Source organism: Halyomorpha halys, unplaced genomic scaffold, assembly GCF_000696795.3.
Source record: "Halyomorpha halys isolate HHAL.00 unplaced genomic scaffold, Hhal_1.1 Scaffold234.1, whole genome shotgun sequence".
NCBI classification, from domain to species: Eukaryota; Metazoa; Arthropoda; class Insecta; order Hemiptera; family Pentatomidae; genus Halyomorpha; species Halyomorpha halys.
In genome coordinates this window covers 327,512-345,125 of record NW_027111802.1, presented here as the reverse complement: position 1 = coordinate 345,125, position 17,614 = coordinate 327,512, and the positions used below count along the sequence as shown (strand labels likewise).

General features: G+C 29.3%; 1 protein-coding gene across 2 annotated transcripts in view; it reads right to left on the bottom strand.

Moving 5' to 3' along the window:
* Positions 1 to 12,842, bottom strand: part of LOC106679934 (reticulophagy regulator 3) — a 20,999-nt gene extending 8,157 nt beyond the window's left edge. The window contains exons 1-5 of one of the 2 annotated variants that reach the window (XM_014419335.3): positions 12,492 to 12,840; positions 10,887 to 11,048; positions 9,889 to 9,994; positions 6,408 to 6,603; positions 3,783 to 3,869 (exon numbers count right to left, since the gene is read on the bottom strand). In XM_014419335.3, coding sequence (XP_014274821.1) covers positions 3,783 to 3,869; positions 6,408 to 6,603; positions 9,889 to 9,994; positions 10,887 to 11,048; positions 12,492 to 12,682 — 742 coding nt within the window. In that variant the 5' untranslated portion in view covers positions 12,683 to 12,840. Of the gene's footprint in view, positions 1 to 3,782; positions 3,870 to 6,407; positions 6,604 to 9,888; positions 9,995 to 10,886; positions 11,049 to 12,491 lie in introns of both variants that reach the window. The other variant, XM_014419336.3, reaches the window with a different exon arrangement.
* Between the last annotated feature and the right edge of the window lie 4,772 nt (positions 12,843 to 17,614).

Here is a 17,614-nt window from a genome sequence, read left to right as displayed (position 1 = left end):
ATCGGGAACTATTGAATGTAAACAGCTCTGTGAAGGCTTGTATTTTAGTAAATTTACTCTACTTTAAATAGTGTTCTATTAGGTTTTCTACCATTTTAAGCATATTTAAAGATATGTAGCTCTGAATGGAAATTTACTTTTTTTTTAAACGATCTGAAATAGTCACTATTTTTATTCCCTTAACAACAGATTCATCGATTTTGACTTAACTAAACATAGTTTTTATTAAAGTAATACAAATTTTGGGTGAAATAACTGACTTCTTTCTCTTGTACTAGATACATCTGATTTTTCCATAGTCTGATAAAGGATTTATTGCCATTACCGAACTCAAGCTATGCTTCTCCATTTAGAACATGACTTAAAAGAGGAAAGGGCTATAATCAAAACATTTCAATTCTTCATTAGTGTTGACTAGATCAAGTCATCAGTTCCAGTGCCATTTTGATAATTAAAATATAAGATATAGGCACAGCGGGAGTTGGCAATGCCACAATTTTTCAGAACCTTATTATTTTGCTATGGCTACAATAATAAAAAGCACTAAAATAAGAAAATAAATTACATTGCAACAACTAAATTTCAAAATAGCTACGGAAACTAATCATTCAATGCAAGAAGAAAGAAAATTTATAATTAGTAATATATAAATTAAAATATTAAATGATCAATGAATAGAGGTAATCAATGACTGAAATAATACTAGCAACAAAGATATATTAGAAACTTTAAACTAGCATACAAAGTGATAAAATAATACTACAAATAAATTTATAAAATAATACATAATGAGTTAAATAATAACACTACATAGTTAGGAAGTACTAAAATATAATAAACTTTGCATGCACACTAACAATATTCCAAATTCCCAATTCCATGTAAGAACTAAGAAGCTATTTAAAAGATCCATGCACAATTATGTGATTAAAGAAATTTATGGTGATTATCTGAAACCATAGAGATACAATTTCATTGATTGTGAAAATAAATATTATCTTACAAGTTTAACTCTAATAAATACCAATAAATTTTAGGAGGGGAGGAGTGAGGAATTAATCATTAAGAAAATAGGATTAAAAAATTTAGGCTTTTGGACAGAGAGTTTTATAAACTTAAAAAACTCACTTTACAAAAAATAAATCATTAACTTCATTTATTTAATAATAATAAAGGCATATCGAACCCGAAGGTTCGATGCCGATACCACCCATCGCTCTCTACATACATCCTTCGAGTGATGCCACATCAGATCAATCGACCCAATCCCACCTACGCTTCTGTCTACCCCTTGGACAATTACCTGTTGGCTCAGTGTTCGTTTGCATGCTAGAAATCATTCATTACTAAGTCCCACAACCTTACACGCACATCTTATTCACCACAATTCCGTAGCCAGAATTATATTTACCAGATATAGTTCCCTTAATTCAGTGTACTGTAGCCTTCTAAATTCTCCGATTAAGTCATCCCTTATCGGTCCGAATATTTTGATGCAATAGTTATTTTCAAAAACTTTAAGGTGCTTCTTCCCTAAGTGTAAGAGGCCACGTTTCGCATCCATCAAGAATAGCATGAAGGATAGTTTTGTAAATTCCAACTTATAAGTTTCTGAACAGAAGGTGCAATCTAAGAAATTTGAAAATTAAAAATAACAAGCATTTCCCATTTTTCTAGTTACCATAGAACCTGAATACTTAAACCTCTCCACCCGTTCAAATGAATTTCCTCCTAATTCTATATCAACCTCAGGCTGATCTCATTGCTGACCAGTGAGCTCATCGGACCAAGCCAGGAGGAACTTCCCTGGGACATTTCTCAATGTGGTAATGAGCCCACATAACTATATTTATTTATTTATCATTTAATAATTTTCTGTTCTTACTCTACTCATTGTTACTGTTACTTGACCAAAATATCTATTGGCAAAGAATTCGGCATTTTACTCATAGACGTTTATAGACCAAGGCTATTACTTAAGAAATATCTATTATTAGTTCAGAACAGTAATAAGAATTGATTTTAAGAATAATACAAAATATATTCTTGTTAAAGTAACTCTAATTATCAAATAAAGCATCATCAAACTACATCATGCACATTCAAATGTTAAATAAACAATACTGAGAAATAATGGAAAAAATGAGGTGATTAGTCGCAATACTGGCGCAAACAACTTTTTTTTATTTTATCACTACTTCTCAATGCACTACTCACCACCTAGCGAAGGCATACTTACTTAAAGTAAACTCCTTTAGTTAAATCAAGTGTCCCAATCCAATCTTATTTGTATTTCCAAAATTTTCAAAAATGGATCGAGCCAGTTTTGAAAATAATCACTTTAAGTTTAAAATTGTATTATTTATTTGTGTAAAAACTTTTAGAAATATGAGCTTTTGGATACCAAAAAGATATTTATATAATTTCTGCTGGTGGAAAAATTATTTTTTATTTTATTTTTTTTTTTAAAGCGGCGTTTTCACAATGACAGTATAAGCACTATGGCTAATCACAGCCACTATGGTATTGTAATTTATATTTGCTGTCATACTATCAGGATTTGCTTGATAGTAGGTAATACTATCAACTATCTGCACAAGTGGACAAATTGTCACTGCTAAATTTATTTTAGCTTATTATAAGATTAAAAAAAAAATAATTCAGTTCAAATAACTAACTAGTCAATTTTATGTTAATTCAGACATTGGTATACTAAATTAATTCGAGATAGAGGTGTGTCAGTCAGGAGTAAACGTATCGGAAAGAACTTGTCCGAACTGAACATGTAGTCAAAATGTACTATTAATAATAATTAGAACAGAAAAGCCATTTTCTAAGCCAATTCTAGCAGGAAATTATTTTATATTGTAACAGGAGAGTAGGAGATAACACAAGATCACTCAATTAGGCAGGCAATGCCGGTATTGTTCAGCTCCTATTCTAGTATGAAAATATTCCAGCTACTATTGATCAGCAATGTCCCTCCCCCACCACTTTCGTTTCATCCCTCGCATCACAAAATCAATTTACTCCTATATAATTTTTTTTTTTTCTTTGTGTTCTAGAATGTTGATGAAGAAGTTTCATTTCAAAAGTGAACGTATTCAAATAACCTTGTCTGTGAATGGAGTGACCGTTTAAGATTGGAAACCGGCAAGTGTCTTAAACACTCCTACTACGAGACAGTCCCTTTGGTTTTTGACATTCCTGTCATCCACAACGATCTTGACTACAGTGTGTTGGGATCCACGGCAAGAGCATTAGCAGGTATTTTACAGTCAGTTCCATTGATCCCACTACTAGTAGAATTCAGAAATACCCACCTCAAATTTTGGAATATTTATATAAATATTTCACCCAGGTCTTGATGTCCTGTATCATTTTGTCAACCATATATTATAGTACCACTAGTATAGAAAAGGAAAAACATAGAATAATTCTTTCCCGCTCTGTGAAATTTAGAATCCAACATTTATCCCATTTATAGGACCTCATTTTTGGAACAAAAATGTTTATTAGACTTTGCATAATATATGTGATATTAAGCAAAGTAAAACAATCTTAAGTTGCCTTCTTAGCTCTATAAAATGGAGTTGTTATATTATAAAATAATCTAAAATTTTATCATGACTTTTTAGATTACTTAATCACATTGAATATATGATCATTACCATTGTAAAGCTCATTTTTTCTACAAGTTAAGGAAAATAAAAAATAAGTGCATGGTTTTAAGCAAAAAAAAAAATGGAAGCCATAAAACACCTAAAATTTTAAAAATTTACCATGACTATTAGCTCCTGCTTTGGCTAATATGTCCAAATTTTCTTGGCTAGTATCTGGCATGTACTCGTCAACATTTTTACTGCTCTCTGTAAAGATAGCATTCAAAAAATTGAAATTTAAATAAAATTAAATATAGCAAAAAATAAAATAACTGGATATATGTTTGCGCACATAAACATTTTATTTATTTTTTTCTATTTACATTGAAGATTGATCAATTTTTTAATTTTCTGAATATATTTAACAATAAAGAATCAATCTATTATTTTATTTTATTTTGTAACGTAATTAATGCAATGTAACGATGTATTGTAAACAAGGACAGTAAGGTAAGCTGTCTGTCCGCAACAATGGCATTTGTCATTATATGTGTTGTTTACAAAAACAGACTGCCTCTCAAAATTGCTGCTTCTCTAATGTTTGTGTATACTAGTCTGCTTTGAGGTCTCTTAGCCACCAGCTACTGTCACACGACATATCGCACACTGTCTACTTATGACTGCGATTACCATCATTGTCAATCTATATCTATAATTCATGGCCTTCATCATTAACAGCTAGACATTATTAATTTCACTCAGCAGGGGTCATCAATTATTACTGTTCATTAAACTTTTTTTGTTTTTTAGAGAAGACTTTTAAGCGATTTATTCGGTATGTTTAGCATAATATAATTCACTGTAAGGTTTTAAAATTTTGGACCTTTGAGCAATTATAATTTTTAAAAAAGAATAGGTCATATTTTTTTTTTGTTGGCTCTACAGACCTTGCAGATGCCGTCCAAACGAGCCTTCTCCACGCCTGCTTATCTTCAGCTACTGCTTTCCAGTTTTAGTTCTTCCGTATCTTTGTTGATTCTGTTTATCCATCTGGTTTTTGCCATCTAACGTGGTCACTTGCCTGCTATACTAGCATTCGTTATTGTATAGAGGTGTCCTGATGGATTGCTTAGAGCCAAATCTCCTGCCCATCTTAACCACCTTGCCTTCATATCCCGAGATATTGTTTGATCAGTCTCTGCAAGCAGTTCACTGTTAGTTCTTCTCCTTCACATCTTCAGGCTTTGATCCCACATCGCTCTTGTAATTGTCCGTCCAAATCTCTCGATTCTGCTTTGTAGGTTATCTGTTAGAGTCCAGGTCTTGCAGCCATAGATGAGAGCTGGCTTTATTATGGCATTGTACACCCTTGGTTTCAGATTTGTAGAGATTTTTCAGGATAGTATATATGAGGAGAAGATGGTCGAGGATGCGGTCAGAGAATAATACAAATAAGTTAAAAAAACTTATATTAAGTTAATAATAAAAATAAGTTTTTTAACTGATTTGTATAATTTCTAACCGCACTAACCATCTTCTTCTTATAAATATTATTCACAGTCAACTATATTCTCATCATTATTACCGTAATGACATTATCTAATGGACATTAGGGTAATAGGTCACATAATGAAACAAATTTTTAAAAACTCTAGTTACACGTTCAGAGCGAATGGGAAAATCTGTATTTATATAGAAATGTGACACGAGGTTACTTAATTCTGTGCAGTGACAATAATCAACCAAACTTCTAATAAAGTTCACTCATAATATTAATTGGATGATTTCACTCATAATTATAAACTGTATTTAGTCTCTTGTCACGAAAGAAGGAACAAAAAAATTATTAAGTTACTAAGTCTGGTCGAACAAGAATTTCCATGCATTGAACCTAAATATAAGTTGACCTATAATTTTACTGGATGTTTAAAACAAAAAAATATCTCTATTCAGGTAAATAAGATATGCGAATATGAGCAGATGGACAGGGGTGCTGTCAGCAAAAAAAAAAAACTTATTTTTTTGTGCCGACGTTTCAAATTGAATTTCAGGCCTATATCAGGGATACACCAGCAGATTTTCACTCAGAAATTCAGGTCAAAATGCACACACAACAAATAAATAAGTTTTTGTAAAACGTCATCACAAATAAATAAGTTTTTGTTTATTTATGTTTCTTTGCTGATCGCACTCCTGACCATCTTCGCACATTAATCTACGTCTAACTATTAACACTTCATTATGATATATAAATGTTTTATTTTTTAAGCACTGTAGGCAGAGAGTTGGGCAACTATGAAACTAATAGCTAAAATTGCCATGGATACGATAATTATTTATCAATGGTTCATTCATGAATAAGGGTCGTATCCATGGCAACTTTAGCTATAGCCAATTTTTGCCCATCTCTGATTGTAGGTAATGAACACTCCTTGCTTCATATGGATATTTCACACAATATATGAGGACTCTTTTAACTTTGTTGTCAGCTTCTCAAGTGAACGTAGTTTTTTCTAAGCTTTTCGTAGATCCCCAAACATTGTTTTCCCCCCTTAATGTCATGAATGTATGTCATTAGAACAATGCCGCACTGGAGATCAAACTTCATAAATCAGTGTCGCTCGAAGTCACTTGAGCCCATACAGCAATCAACATGTTAATTAAAGCTACAAATTTTTAGAATAAACAATACCCTCCTTGTCAGAGATCATAACTCTTATTATATAATAAAACAAATTAACACCTTGGGTATGATGCCTTAATTAAACAATTATCTAATATCTAAAAAATATTTAAACTGAATACCTGGAGGAATAAGGACAAAATAAACAGAATTTAGAATCTGTTTTAATACTTGTTTCTGTTCCTCTGATACAAGATGAATATAAACACCAGGTAGTGTTAATAACATCATTACGAATGTATAAGCAAGTGCCATTACAGAAAGAAAAGTTCCAATTCCAGCAATTAATAACCAAAAGACAGTTGAACACAGGCAAAACTGAAAAATTAAAAATAAACAGTTAATATAAAATTTAGCATTTTTCTAAATTGTAAATAGAAAAATATTTTTAAAAAACTCTTCGTAATAACTTATATTTACATAAAGCACATGACGATAAGCATCCTAACTGAAAATATAAATAAAGGATCTCAAAACAACAACAAAATTTTCCGACAAAGATTTTTCCGTTGAAGGTTTATTTGGGGAATATTCACGTCTGAAGATTTTCATTGTTATGAATTATTTATATTATAATCAATCAATTAATATGTGTTCCAACTACTTTATTAATGAAATAAAGACATTAACATTTATATTGGGTTTTGTTCAAAATGATTACCTTGAGCATAAAGATGTGCAATCTTTCTTCCAAAGCGGCAATGGCCAAACAGCACTGAATATGAGTTATAGTTTAGCTTTCCAGATCTGACAACACTGAATTTTTTTGTTTCGAGGGACATAAAAAAAAAAAACTTTGCAAGCTCGGTTTATGACCTTAATTTCTGAAGGAAGATATTTTAAATGCAAAACTAACACTTATCCAGTGCCATCATCAATTGCTGGTATGAAAGAAAGATGTCAAGTACTTCTGAAATGTAATCACAATGTACAAAATTTAATATGAATTTTAATATTTACATTTCGTTAATAAATGCAAATAATTCCTAACAATGAAATCTTTAGACATATCTCCGAAACAAAGCTTCAACAGAAATACCTGCATAGGAAATTTTTTTCTTGTTTTGAAATCCTTAATTCACATTTTTAGTTTGAACATTTAACCCTAAGATATTGGTAAAACACACTCAACATTTAATGTCAATGAGTAAAATCTATAAAATATTTTAACTTTGTAATAAAATGGGGAGCCTTTATCTAGAGATATGTGAGAATTTTAAATAAAGTAAAACATTCTAATTTCATTTATAACCAAGGCCCGGATTTAATGCAGTAAAAAAATATACAATATGCAGCTGAAAATCTTTAAGTGTAACTGAAAAAAACTGCTAAAATATAGCAATATGCCTACAAAAGGTTCTGAATAAAGAAAGAAATTAACCTACCCGACATACCATACCATTGCCAGTCTCCCACAGGCTTCCTGTTTAAGACCTATTCTATTTAATCTTTTCATACATGACTATCCAGGATTTAATAACGTTGATGCAGCCCCGTTTGCTGATGATACAGCTCTTCATTCCGTATTGACAATTTTTAATAGGCTAAAAGATGCTTTCAAAAAAATGTCTAAATACTTTTAAAAAATGGAAATTAATTTTTGAACAATGATAAAACAAGAGCAATCATTTTCAGAAAACAACAGACTATACTTCCATCGTCCATAGATTTACAGCCAAAACGGTTAAATACTTAGGATTGACTTTAGACAGCAAACTATAATTTAACCGTCACATCAATTCGAAATTTGAAAACATAAGAAAATTCAATATCAAATGTATCCATATTCCAATAAAAACAAAAATTGTCCAATAGAAATAAATTGATAATATATAAAACGGTACTAAGATCCATCTTGACTTATGAATGCCCCATATGAAGTTTTGTCAGTTCAACCAATATAAAAAAAATATAAAAATAATTGGAGAAGTTGGTCGGGGGTGTGGTCAGGAGAGAACAACATAAATAAAGAAAACAATATTTATTGTATGCCGACGTTTCGACCTGAGTTTCAGGTCTTCATCAGGGCTAAAGAACAAAAGAGATAACACCAACACTTAGAGAAACATTGAAAGGAATAGTATACAAACAAATTTGGAATTATACAAAATATTGAATTGAATCATAAATAATAAAAAATTGATAATTGAATAGTAAAAAAAAATTTTTGATTGATAATCATGGAATTAGATGGTAGCAGATTGAAAACAGTGAAAGATGAAAATATAATATCATGTAGGTAAGAAGATATGTACAATATAAGATATGTAAGCAGTGTCTAAAAAACTGAAAAAACAAATATTGAATCTACAAATTGAACAATATGACAAAAAATGAAATATAGTGTGTGAGTGACATATCTCAATTATTGCCCCCCCTCCCCCTCCCAACTTCTCCAATCAGTAATCTACGGTCAACTATCTACACGTCATTAAAAAAAATATAAGTATTACAAAACAAATGCCTCAGCAGAATCATTAATAACTATCCATATTACACAAGGATATCTAAAATTAAATATAGACACCGTACATGATTACATATATAAATTGACTCACAAATTATTCCAGTCTTGCCCTAACTCATTAAACCCTCTAATCACAGAAATAGGAAATTACATTAAAACTACAACCCATAGATATAAACACAAAAGAACTAAACACTTAATGTAAACATAAATCAATGATACATATTTAATGCTACCTAATGATATATATTTTATTCTATCCATATAATATTTAAAATATGAAAGTAATAGTAATTCAAAATTATTATTATAAGAAAATTAAAAATGAAAGCATTTAAAAGCTAACTGACAAGATGGAAAAAATAAATAAAACACAAACGAATTAGTCAGTGTGCTGTGCATTATAATTTATAAGTGGATGCATTTCTATATTATGTTTTAATAAATCGTAATTTTTTTTAATTTAAAATATTTTGTAATTAGAGAATGATCTTATTGCATAAACCTAAAAATTAAGATGTAATGGGTGCAAATTAGTATGCACTTAAAATTATAAGGTTCTGTTTCTTGTTGAAAAAAAAGAGAAATAAAATTCTGGGAAGTAGTATTTGTTATATTGTTATTACTGATTGAATGAGTATAAGCCTTCTATTGTATTCTGAAATTTCAATTCAATATGCAAATATATGCATTTATCATCAAATTTGCAAAATAAAATATGGAAAATTGCATCGGATTGATAAAGGTTTTTAATCGGCAGTTTAAAAAAAGCGTGTAAACAAAACATGTAATAACCTAAAAATCTGGGCCTTGCTTACAATTTTGAATATTAGGATAATACAAGATATAAAAGAGGTTAGTTAAGCAAATACCATCACAAAAGTCATTTAACTCATGCTACAAACGGTCCACTGATCACAGATTATAATTTCGTAGAAAAAATGTGTAACTATGGGCATTCACATGGTATTAATACTTGAAGAGAATAAAATGACATTCAAATTAATCAGAAATCAGAAATTCCAGAGTATACATAAGTGAATTTAACAATTGATTTCTATTCATATGCTCTAACAGACTCCATTAAAATGCATTTATGACCTAAATTGTATACCTCAAAAAAATAAAATACTTACTAAGGCTGGTTGTGTAGTTCTAATATATTTCATCCTTTGATACTGATATGTTATAAAAACTTGGATTTCTCTTGTATAGCGACTTAGTTCTGGCAAAGATAATACTCTACAAACAAAAATAATAAATTAGAACAAAACCATGATAAACAGAAAATTATTTTTTATACAAAATCTAACTTATTCTGAATGCCAAATTTAATTTCTGGACTTGTTACTAATTAAATATTAGTGGACCTAGGTTAGGATTGAACCCACACCACTCCAAGTAGTCAACCATATAATAATTTATTCAGAAAAATAATAATTTTGCACTCAATAGCTGTAACTTCATTCTATAATTAAGTTAAGGGATATTCTAAATATTAAAGACTAACCTATGTAGTTTCATAGTATTATTAAGTATATAAGCATGAAATGATGTCTTTAGAAAATAATGTCTATTTCTAAACAAAGAAGACCACATGTATCTACCAAAGTGTTGCAACAAAGGATTTAATAGACATTTTGTAAAAGTACACAAATTAAACAAGACTCACTCCAATAAGCTATGCCATGAAAGCCTCTTTCATTAATTTTTGCTAAGATCAGTTTTCTGAAAATTTCTAATAAAAAACTAGTTTGGTTATCTGTCAAGCGTCTTCTTACAATAGTCAGGAAAAAATTATATAAGTAGAGAATCATTGAAATTATGTAATAACAATATTTTAAAACACGAAAATACTTAATCAAAAAATAATGCTGAACTTTATGCACAAGGAAATACATAAACCAAGATTGTGAATGGGTACAAAAAATAATATTGAAAAATTGAAATTCTGAAGCATTGCTTGTGCTTATAATTACATTTGTATTATTCTTGCAAATTTCTCATTGTTATTAAGAATTTCAATATTTTGCTAAAAATAGAAAAAAATTTAAAGCTAACATAAATTAATGAAAGATCCGAGTCAAATCAGACATTTTTTTCTAGTAAGAATGTTTAATTAGATTTAAATTACCCTTCTGGTCTAATTTCAACTGTTTCCTCTGGATCTGTTGGAGTAGGGTCTTCGATACGTATTTCAGGCCAAATATGATGAACCCAGGCATCATGTATTAAGAATATAGAGAGAAAAGTAAAAAAGAAACCTAAGAATCGCCATTCAATATAATTTAAAAACCTGAAACAAAAAAAAAAATTAAATTTCATATTAATAAAAATGAATACCACTTTGATGGAATAATTAGCAGTAATAAAAACAAAAAAAAGATCCTATTAAACATTATCTGAAATTATTAGACATAACTCTTAAGTGTCTTAATTTCAATATTTCTATTTATTTCAAAATTTGTAATAATGTTTAAAAATGTCTGAGATGTGTAATTATAGCTTTGTGATGCAGTAAACTCCCACTTGCTCAAAACATAAACAAACAAACAAAAGTATAATCAAAAGAGACCATAATTACTTTGATGGAAGATCATTGAGTGATGTGTGTAATTAATAAAAGTTCGGGTGTGTTTAAAAAGCAGTGTTAAAGAAGTATAGGATCTTTTAAGTTGGAATAAAAGTAGGAAAGTTTGTTGTGGTGTAAAACAGGATTACTGGATAGAAGGTATTTTCGTATATTTTCAGAGAGCATGGGGATATAAGGATCTCTGGAAGGTCTGGTAAATACTTGTAATAATGTATCTAAAAAAAAATCAATTGACTTTTAAAAAGAAGTCTGAAATTTGCAAACACTATTAAAAATTTACTTTAATTTTGATTTAAAATATTAAATCAAAGTATAGTTACCACAATTGATAGTTATGAATTTCATACAATTTAAATTTACAATTATTGTAAATAGTAGATTGTAGCTAACTAAGATTTAATCAAACTAGATCGACAAAAACGTGTAAAATGTTTAGACAAAGGAACAGGTATATTGGTAAAAATAAACTTTAGGAACCAAACAATAGTTCATATAGAAAAATTAAATAAAGTAAAATATTATTATTATCAAATCATAGTTAAATAAAGTGTTAGCACTTATTTCAGCTTAAATTTCATGACTACCATAATTTTATGAACAATGAAAATGTTTAAAATAAAAGAAATCTCAGAGAAACAATACATTAATAAACACTCTAACAATAGGCCATAGCATTGGTGACAAAACATAAACTGTTTCAAGGCCTCGACCTATCTGACTTAAATAGTGCACAAAATACAAAAATTTAAACTTCAATAATATATCACCTCAATTTTTGATTCATTAGAATTATGAACTTTTCATATTAATTTTTTTTTTCAGAAAAAGAATGAATGTTGACAATAGACAGGCACAATGATAATTAATTAAAAAATAAGCTCAATAAATAATAAAAGTATGAGAAAAATAATAATTTTGCACTCAATAGCTGTAACTTCATTCTATAATTAAGTTAAGGGATATTCTAAATATTAAAGACTAACCTATGTACTTTTATAGTAATTATTTAGTATATTAGCATGAAATAATGTCTTTAGAAAATAATGTCTATTTCTTAACAAAGAAGACCACATGTATTTACCAAAGTGTTGCAACAAAGGATTTAATAGACATTTTGTAAAAGTACACAAATTAAACAAGACTTACCAGAATATTATGTTGACGATGATTATACAAAATATAGACATATGTATGTCCTTCCAAGCTAATACGTCCTGCATTTTATATAGATGTTTCTCATAAGGTTTAAGGCGAAGCGTTAATTCTTCCTCCGGAGTTGGTATTTTCACTTCAGTCTTGTGTTCACCGGCAAAAAAACTTTTGAAATAATGAAACATGGTAAACTGTATGACCCCTTTAAAAGAAATGACAAGAACAACCTAGCGTTTTAAAGTTACTTTTAAACTTCATAAACATACGCACACAACTGCGTAACCATCAGCTGTATTCACCTGACCTGAGGTAAACAACTGCAGCCTCGGCTCATGGAGTCGCTTCGTAATATTGCGATTTAGGGCAAAAATTTATATCAATATTCATAAATTTTAACTATTTTTATTTGTTTTAAAAAAATATTCATAAATATTACTTGTGAATTCAATTTCGAAGGTGAAAGAGGAAATGAAAGTGCAAAATTGAATTCGGTCCGAAAGATCAAAATAAAAGGGGAAAACGTCCTCTGAAGTAAACATCCTATGACGTTTTTGGCATTTTATCAAACTTTGTCTACGAATTCGTAAATATTTTGTATTTATTTAGCTGCCTTTATGTTTTTAAAATATCTATTTTTAATATCTTGGAATTTCGATTTTAGAAAAGGTCATATTGCATCCATTGTTATACATTTTTACTAATGGTATCATGTATTTAAAACTAATTACATTACGAGAATTTTATTTGTGTAACTCGTTCCCAATCGTAGGATTTCCGTTGTAAAATAAGTTTTTTTAATCCATAATTGTTTATGATATATTTTAAAAAAAGGGGGGGGAATAATGTTTAATTAATTAAGTCATTCTATATTTTATTATATTAAGTGTGAAAACCCACCAAAATGAAATGTGTCTTATTCTGATTTCTTACTCTTAAATACCTATAACGTGAACTCACCGTAATTGGTTCTCCCATCAAACCATACACATACTCAGAGGGGGGCAACTGTTTCCTAATATATATAATTTTCTTAAAAATTTGGTTTCAATCTGGGTCCTGTTTTATAATGAAAGCTAATAGTATTAGTTCATAGTACAAGAATAGAAACAACGTGGTAATTACACTAATACTTACATTTTTTTCATAATAGGGAGGGGTATTAGTGATATTACAGGAGTTAAAAAGTACTAAAGTACAAGTTACAATTGTATAAGTCAGTATAATTGTATTTAGTTCAGTCGACAAGACTAATAGTATTAGTTTGTACTTTATTATGAAACAGGGCCCTGATAGACTATGGCTTGTCGTTTTATTTATAGGAAAAATAAAGATTTATATTTTTACATCTTTAAATATAATTAAAATTTTTAAAAATAATAAATAAAATGAAATCCATGGAATTCAGTACTCTGACTAACATAGGAATTCAGAAGATTTAAACAATTCAGAGGTTTTTGCACAAAAGCACAGTTTTTACTCACCACTATGCCATATTCTACGCCACCCTGTCTAGTCAAGGTATACAACACCTCAAAAAAAAAAAAAATACTGACTGTTTATTACAGTTAATAAGCTTTAGGATTAAATGACAAGAGAAGGATCCACATATGTCTCCCAGATTTTTTTAAAAACTTTTTTTAGGTGAGTCTAGGTCTTAAAATATTGGACGCGAGACAATATTAGAGGCCAACGCCCCTAGGAGCACTGCAAAAACTGGAAAGTTTGCCTCAGCAAAACAAAATTTAATTCATCTCTGGTTCTGATAAAGATATAGAAAAAAGAGTTAAGTACCAAAATGTCCCCACTGCCAAGTAAAAACTGTAATTAATAATTACCTATAAAAATCTTCAAGTAATAAATTTGACAACTTACAGAGAAAAATCCTTTATTTGACGATGCTTCTAATACATTGAGTTGCTATAACACACAGCGTACCCATCAATCCATAATTAAACATCAACACACAAAAAACTGACATCCATCACATTCTCATAAAAGAAAACTCCTAACACCAAAACTAAACAAACCAAGATACATCTTGCATACCTCGGCATGAAACTGGAATCACACCTCTCATTCACAGCACACATACAAAACTTAATACAGATGGTTAAGGCTACATAATACCAACTCAAACACCTCATCTACTCATTTGGGCTGTCACTCAGACTCAAGCTACTCATTTACAAGGTAATACTACGACCATCACTCTTACACGGTGCACCTCTACTACATTTTCTATACCTCACAGCCCTGAAATCACTACAATTCCAGAAGATCTGCAGAGGAACATAACTAGAAAGACGTAACATGACGCACATTCATAACGAACTACAGCTAGAAACTGTACAACAGCACATCACACGAAGACACATCAAGTTCTTTGACTGTCTCCCTGATCACCCCATCCCCCTTCCTGTGAGGTGGCAGGGCAGGAAAGGATCCAAAAACCCTGTTAACATTACCCTATAACTCCTTTATTCTCATGCATCCCCCCTCCCCTACTTTTTTTTCGACTTCTGACTGTTCTTTTGTCTTTAAATATCAACTGTTTTAATTTTCTCTTCTCTGATTAATCAACATTAGAAGGCCCCTCAACTTCAGAAAATTTTTAGAAGAGTTCATATAGAACAGACACAAAAACAAGATAAGTATTCACCGTATACCTTCAAGTACCATTGGTAGAAAAAAAATAGCAGTTATTTCACCCCAAATTTTAGTTACTTTAATGAAAACTCTGTTTAATTACTATTCAAAATTGATGAATATGCCAAGTTCAGGTAGGCAGAATAAAATATGGTGACTGTTTAAAAACGTTAAACAAAATATATTTTTCAATCGAAGCCCTACATCTTTAAAACTACCAACAACACTAGAAAACATAAGAGAACATAACTTAAAGTAGAATAAATTTTCTAAAATATGAACCCTAAAAGAGCTATTTACGCTCAATAGTTCCCGAGATATAGCTTTTTAAAAACAACATTTCATAAAAAATGAACTGAAAAATCAGAAGTTAATGAATTTATTGAGAAATTTATGTCTTAAAAACTATTCGACGTACAGATGTTAAATGTTGTTTAAACGAATGCTAGTTAAATATACTATAAAGTAGTTTATGACGTTTATCTTTGTTGGAGTATTAGTTTTTATGATATTTACTAAAATAAATACATTTCTAATTGTTCGGACAAACTTTCATTTGCAAACTTTATATTCATATGTGAATATCATAAAAAATACTACTCCTACGAAGATTAGTGTCTTAAGCTACTATACAGTAAGTTAAATTATCTTTATTTTGTCTTATGGTTTCTGAGATATATTTTTTCAAAAATCAAAAATTTTATCCGAACAACGTTAACGTTTTTCAACAGTCGCCATTTTCTATTCCCTCTTCTTATACTTGGCAGATTCGTTAATTTTGACTGTTAACTATACATAGTTTTTGTTATAGTAATAAAAAATTGGGGTGAAATAACTGCCTTTTTTCTCCCCGGCTTTTGTACTATATGTATATGCTTGGGATGTTGTTGATGTGTACTCTTTATAAAATCAATTTTACACATCTTAACATCTCGAAAACAGCTCTACATGCAGAGATGGACAAAAATTAGCTATAGCTAAAATTGCCATGGAAACGGCCCTTATTCATGAATGAACCATTGATAAATAAATATAGTTTCCATGACAATTTTAGTTATTAGTTTTATAGTTGCCCAATTCTTTCTACATGTTTATATAATAATAAATGATCTTTAATTTCCCTACGGTGTTATCCTCATTGAAATAGCAGGACAGGAATTAAATGCCAAATTTTCAAAATATCTTCCTCTAAAGTAACTTTAATTTTGTTTATCTAGAATAATTATTTTTAAAAATATTGTTGTTTTGCTTCAGTAGTGTCGTCACATCTAAGGAAAAAAAAGTTTGGGTTTTATTTGGAAATGGATGTGTTCCCAAGATATTATCATAAACAGGGATTTCTTTCTCTACTGTAGTCCCTCTATAGGCTATCCCAATTTTTTTTCTGATACCTCTAAAGGAAAAATTATAATGGATTAATAAATAAAATAGCATTATCTGAGGATAATTCTTTGGAAATGTAACCTTCTGTTGGTTGGGTTGATTGTTCTGGAGAAATTCTAGTTTAATAACTAAAGATGAGAGGTCTCAGCTCTACTATCCCAAAGCAAAAAAAAGTATAAATATGTACTATGACATTTTCCAAGGAATAAAACAAATACATTAGTAGTAATGAAGATGTATTATATACAGTTAGAACGCCAAACAATTGAGAAAAAATCTGAAGAATGCATAAATAAACTGAATACATTAATTATTATTAAAATAAATTTGTTTATATGAAGAGAAGATGGTTGGGGGTGCGATCAGGGAATAACACAAATAAGTAAAAAACTTATTATTCGTGCCAACGTTTCGGCCAGAATTTCAATAGCCTTTGTCAGGGCTAAGAACAAAAAAACAAGATAAAAACAATGAATAAAAAGATATATAGAATGATTAAAGTAAATAATTGTCCAGAATAAAAATATAGTAATAAAAGAAGTGGGAAATAAAGCGTATATATAAGTAATTAAATATGTAAGTAAAATAACATAATTAATGAAATAGAAAAATAAAGTTATATAGTGCAAAGAAACATGAATATTTTAATTTCATAATAATAATTTAAAAATTAAAGTTATGGAAAAAACAAATAGAATTTTTACTTGCATATTTCATTAGTTACATATATTTTCTTTCTCTTTTTTAATTTTTAAATTATTATTATTGCATTAAAATATTCATATTTCGTCGTTTCTTTGCATTATAGAACTTTGTATTTTTATTTTATTATTTCATTACTTTATTTTTATCCATTTTCATTCTGTACAATTATATACTTTAACTTTTATGCAGTCCCAAGAACCAAAAATAGTTAGCAACTATTTATTTGTTGTAGTTTCGTCCCACTTAGTAGAGCTTCATCAGATCTCAAAAGAACCAAAAAAACAATAAATATATAAATACAAAAGGTAAATTAAGGTAGGGTTAAGAAATTAATTTAAAATCAAAGTAGAGTAGTGATTAGAGATTTTTTTTCTTCGCTAATT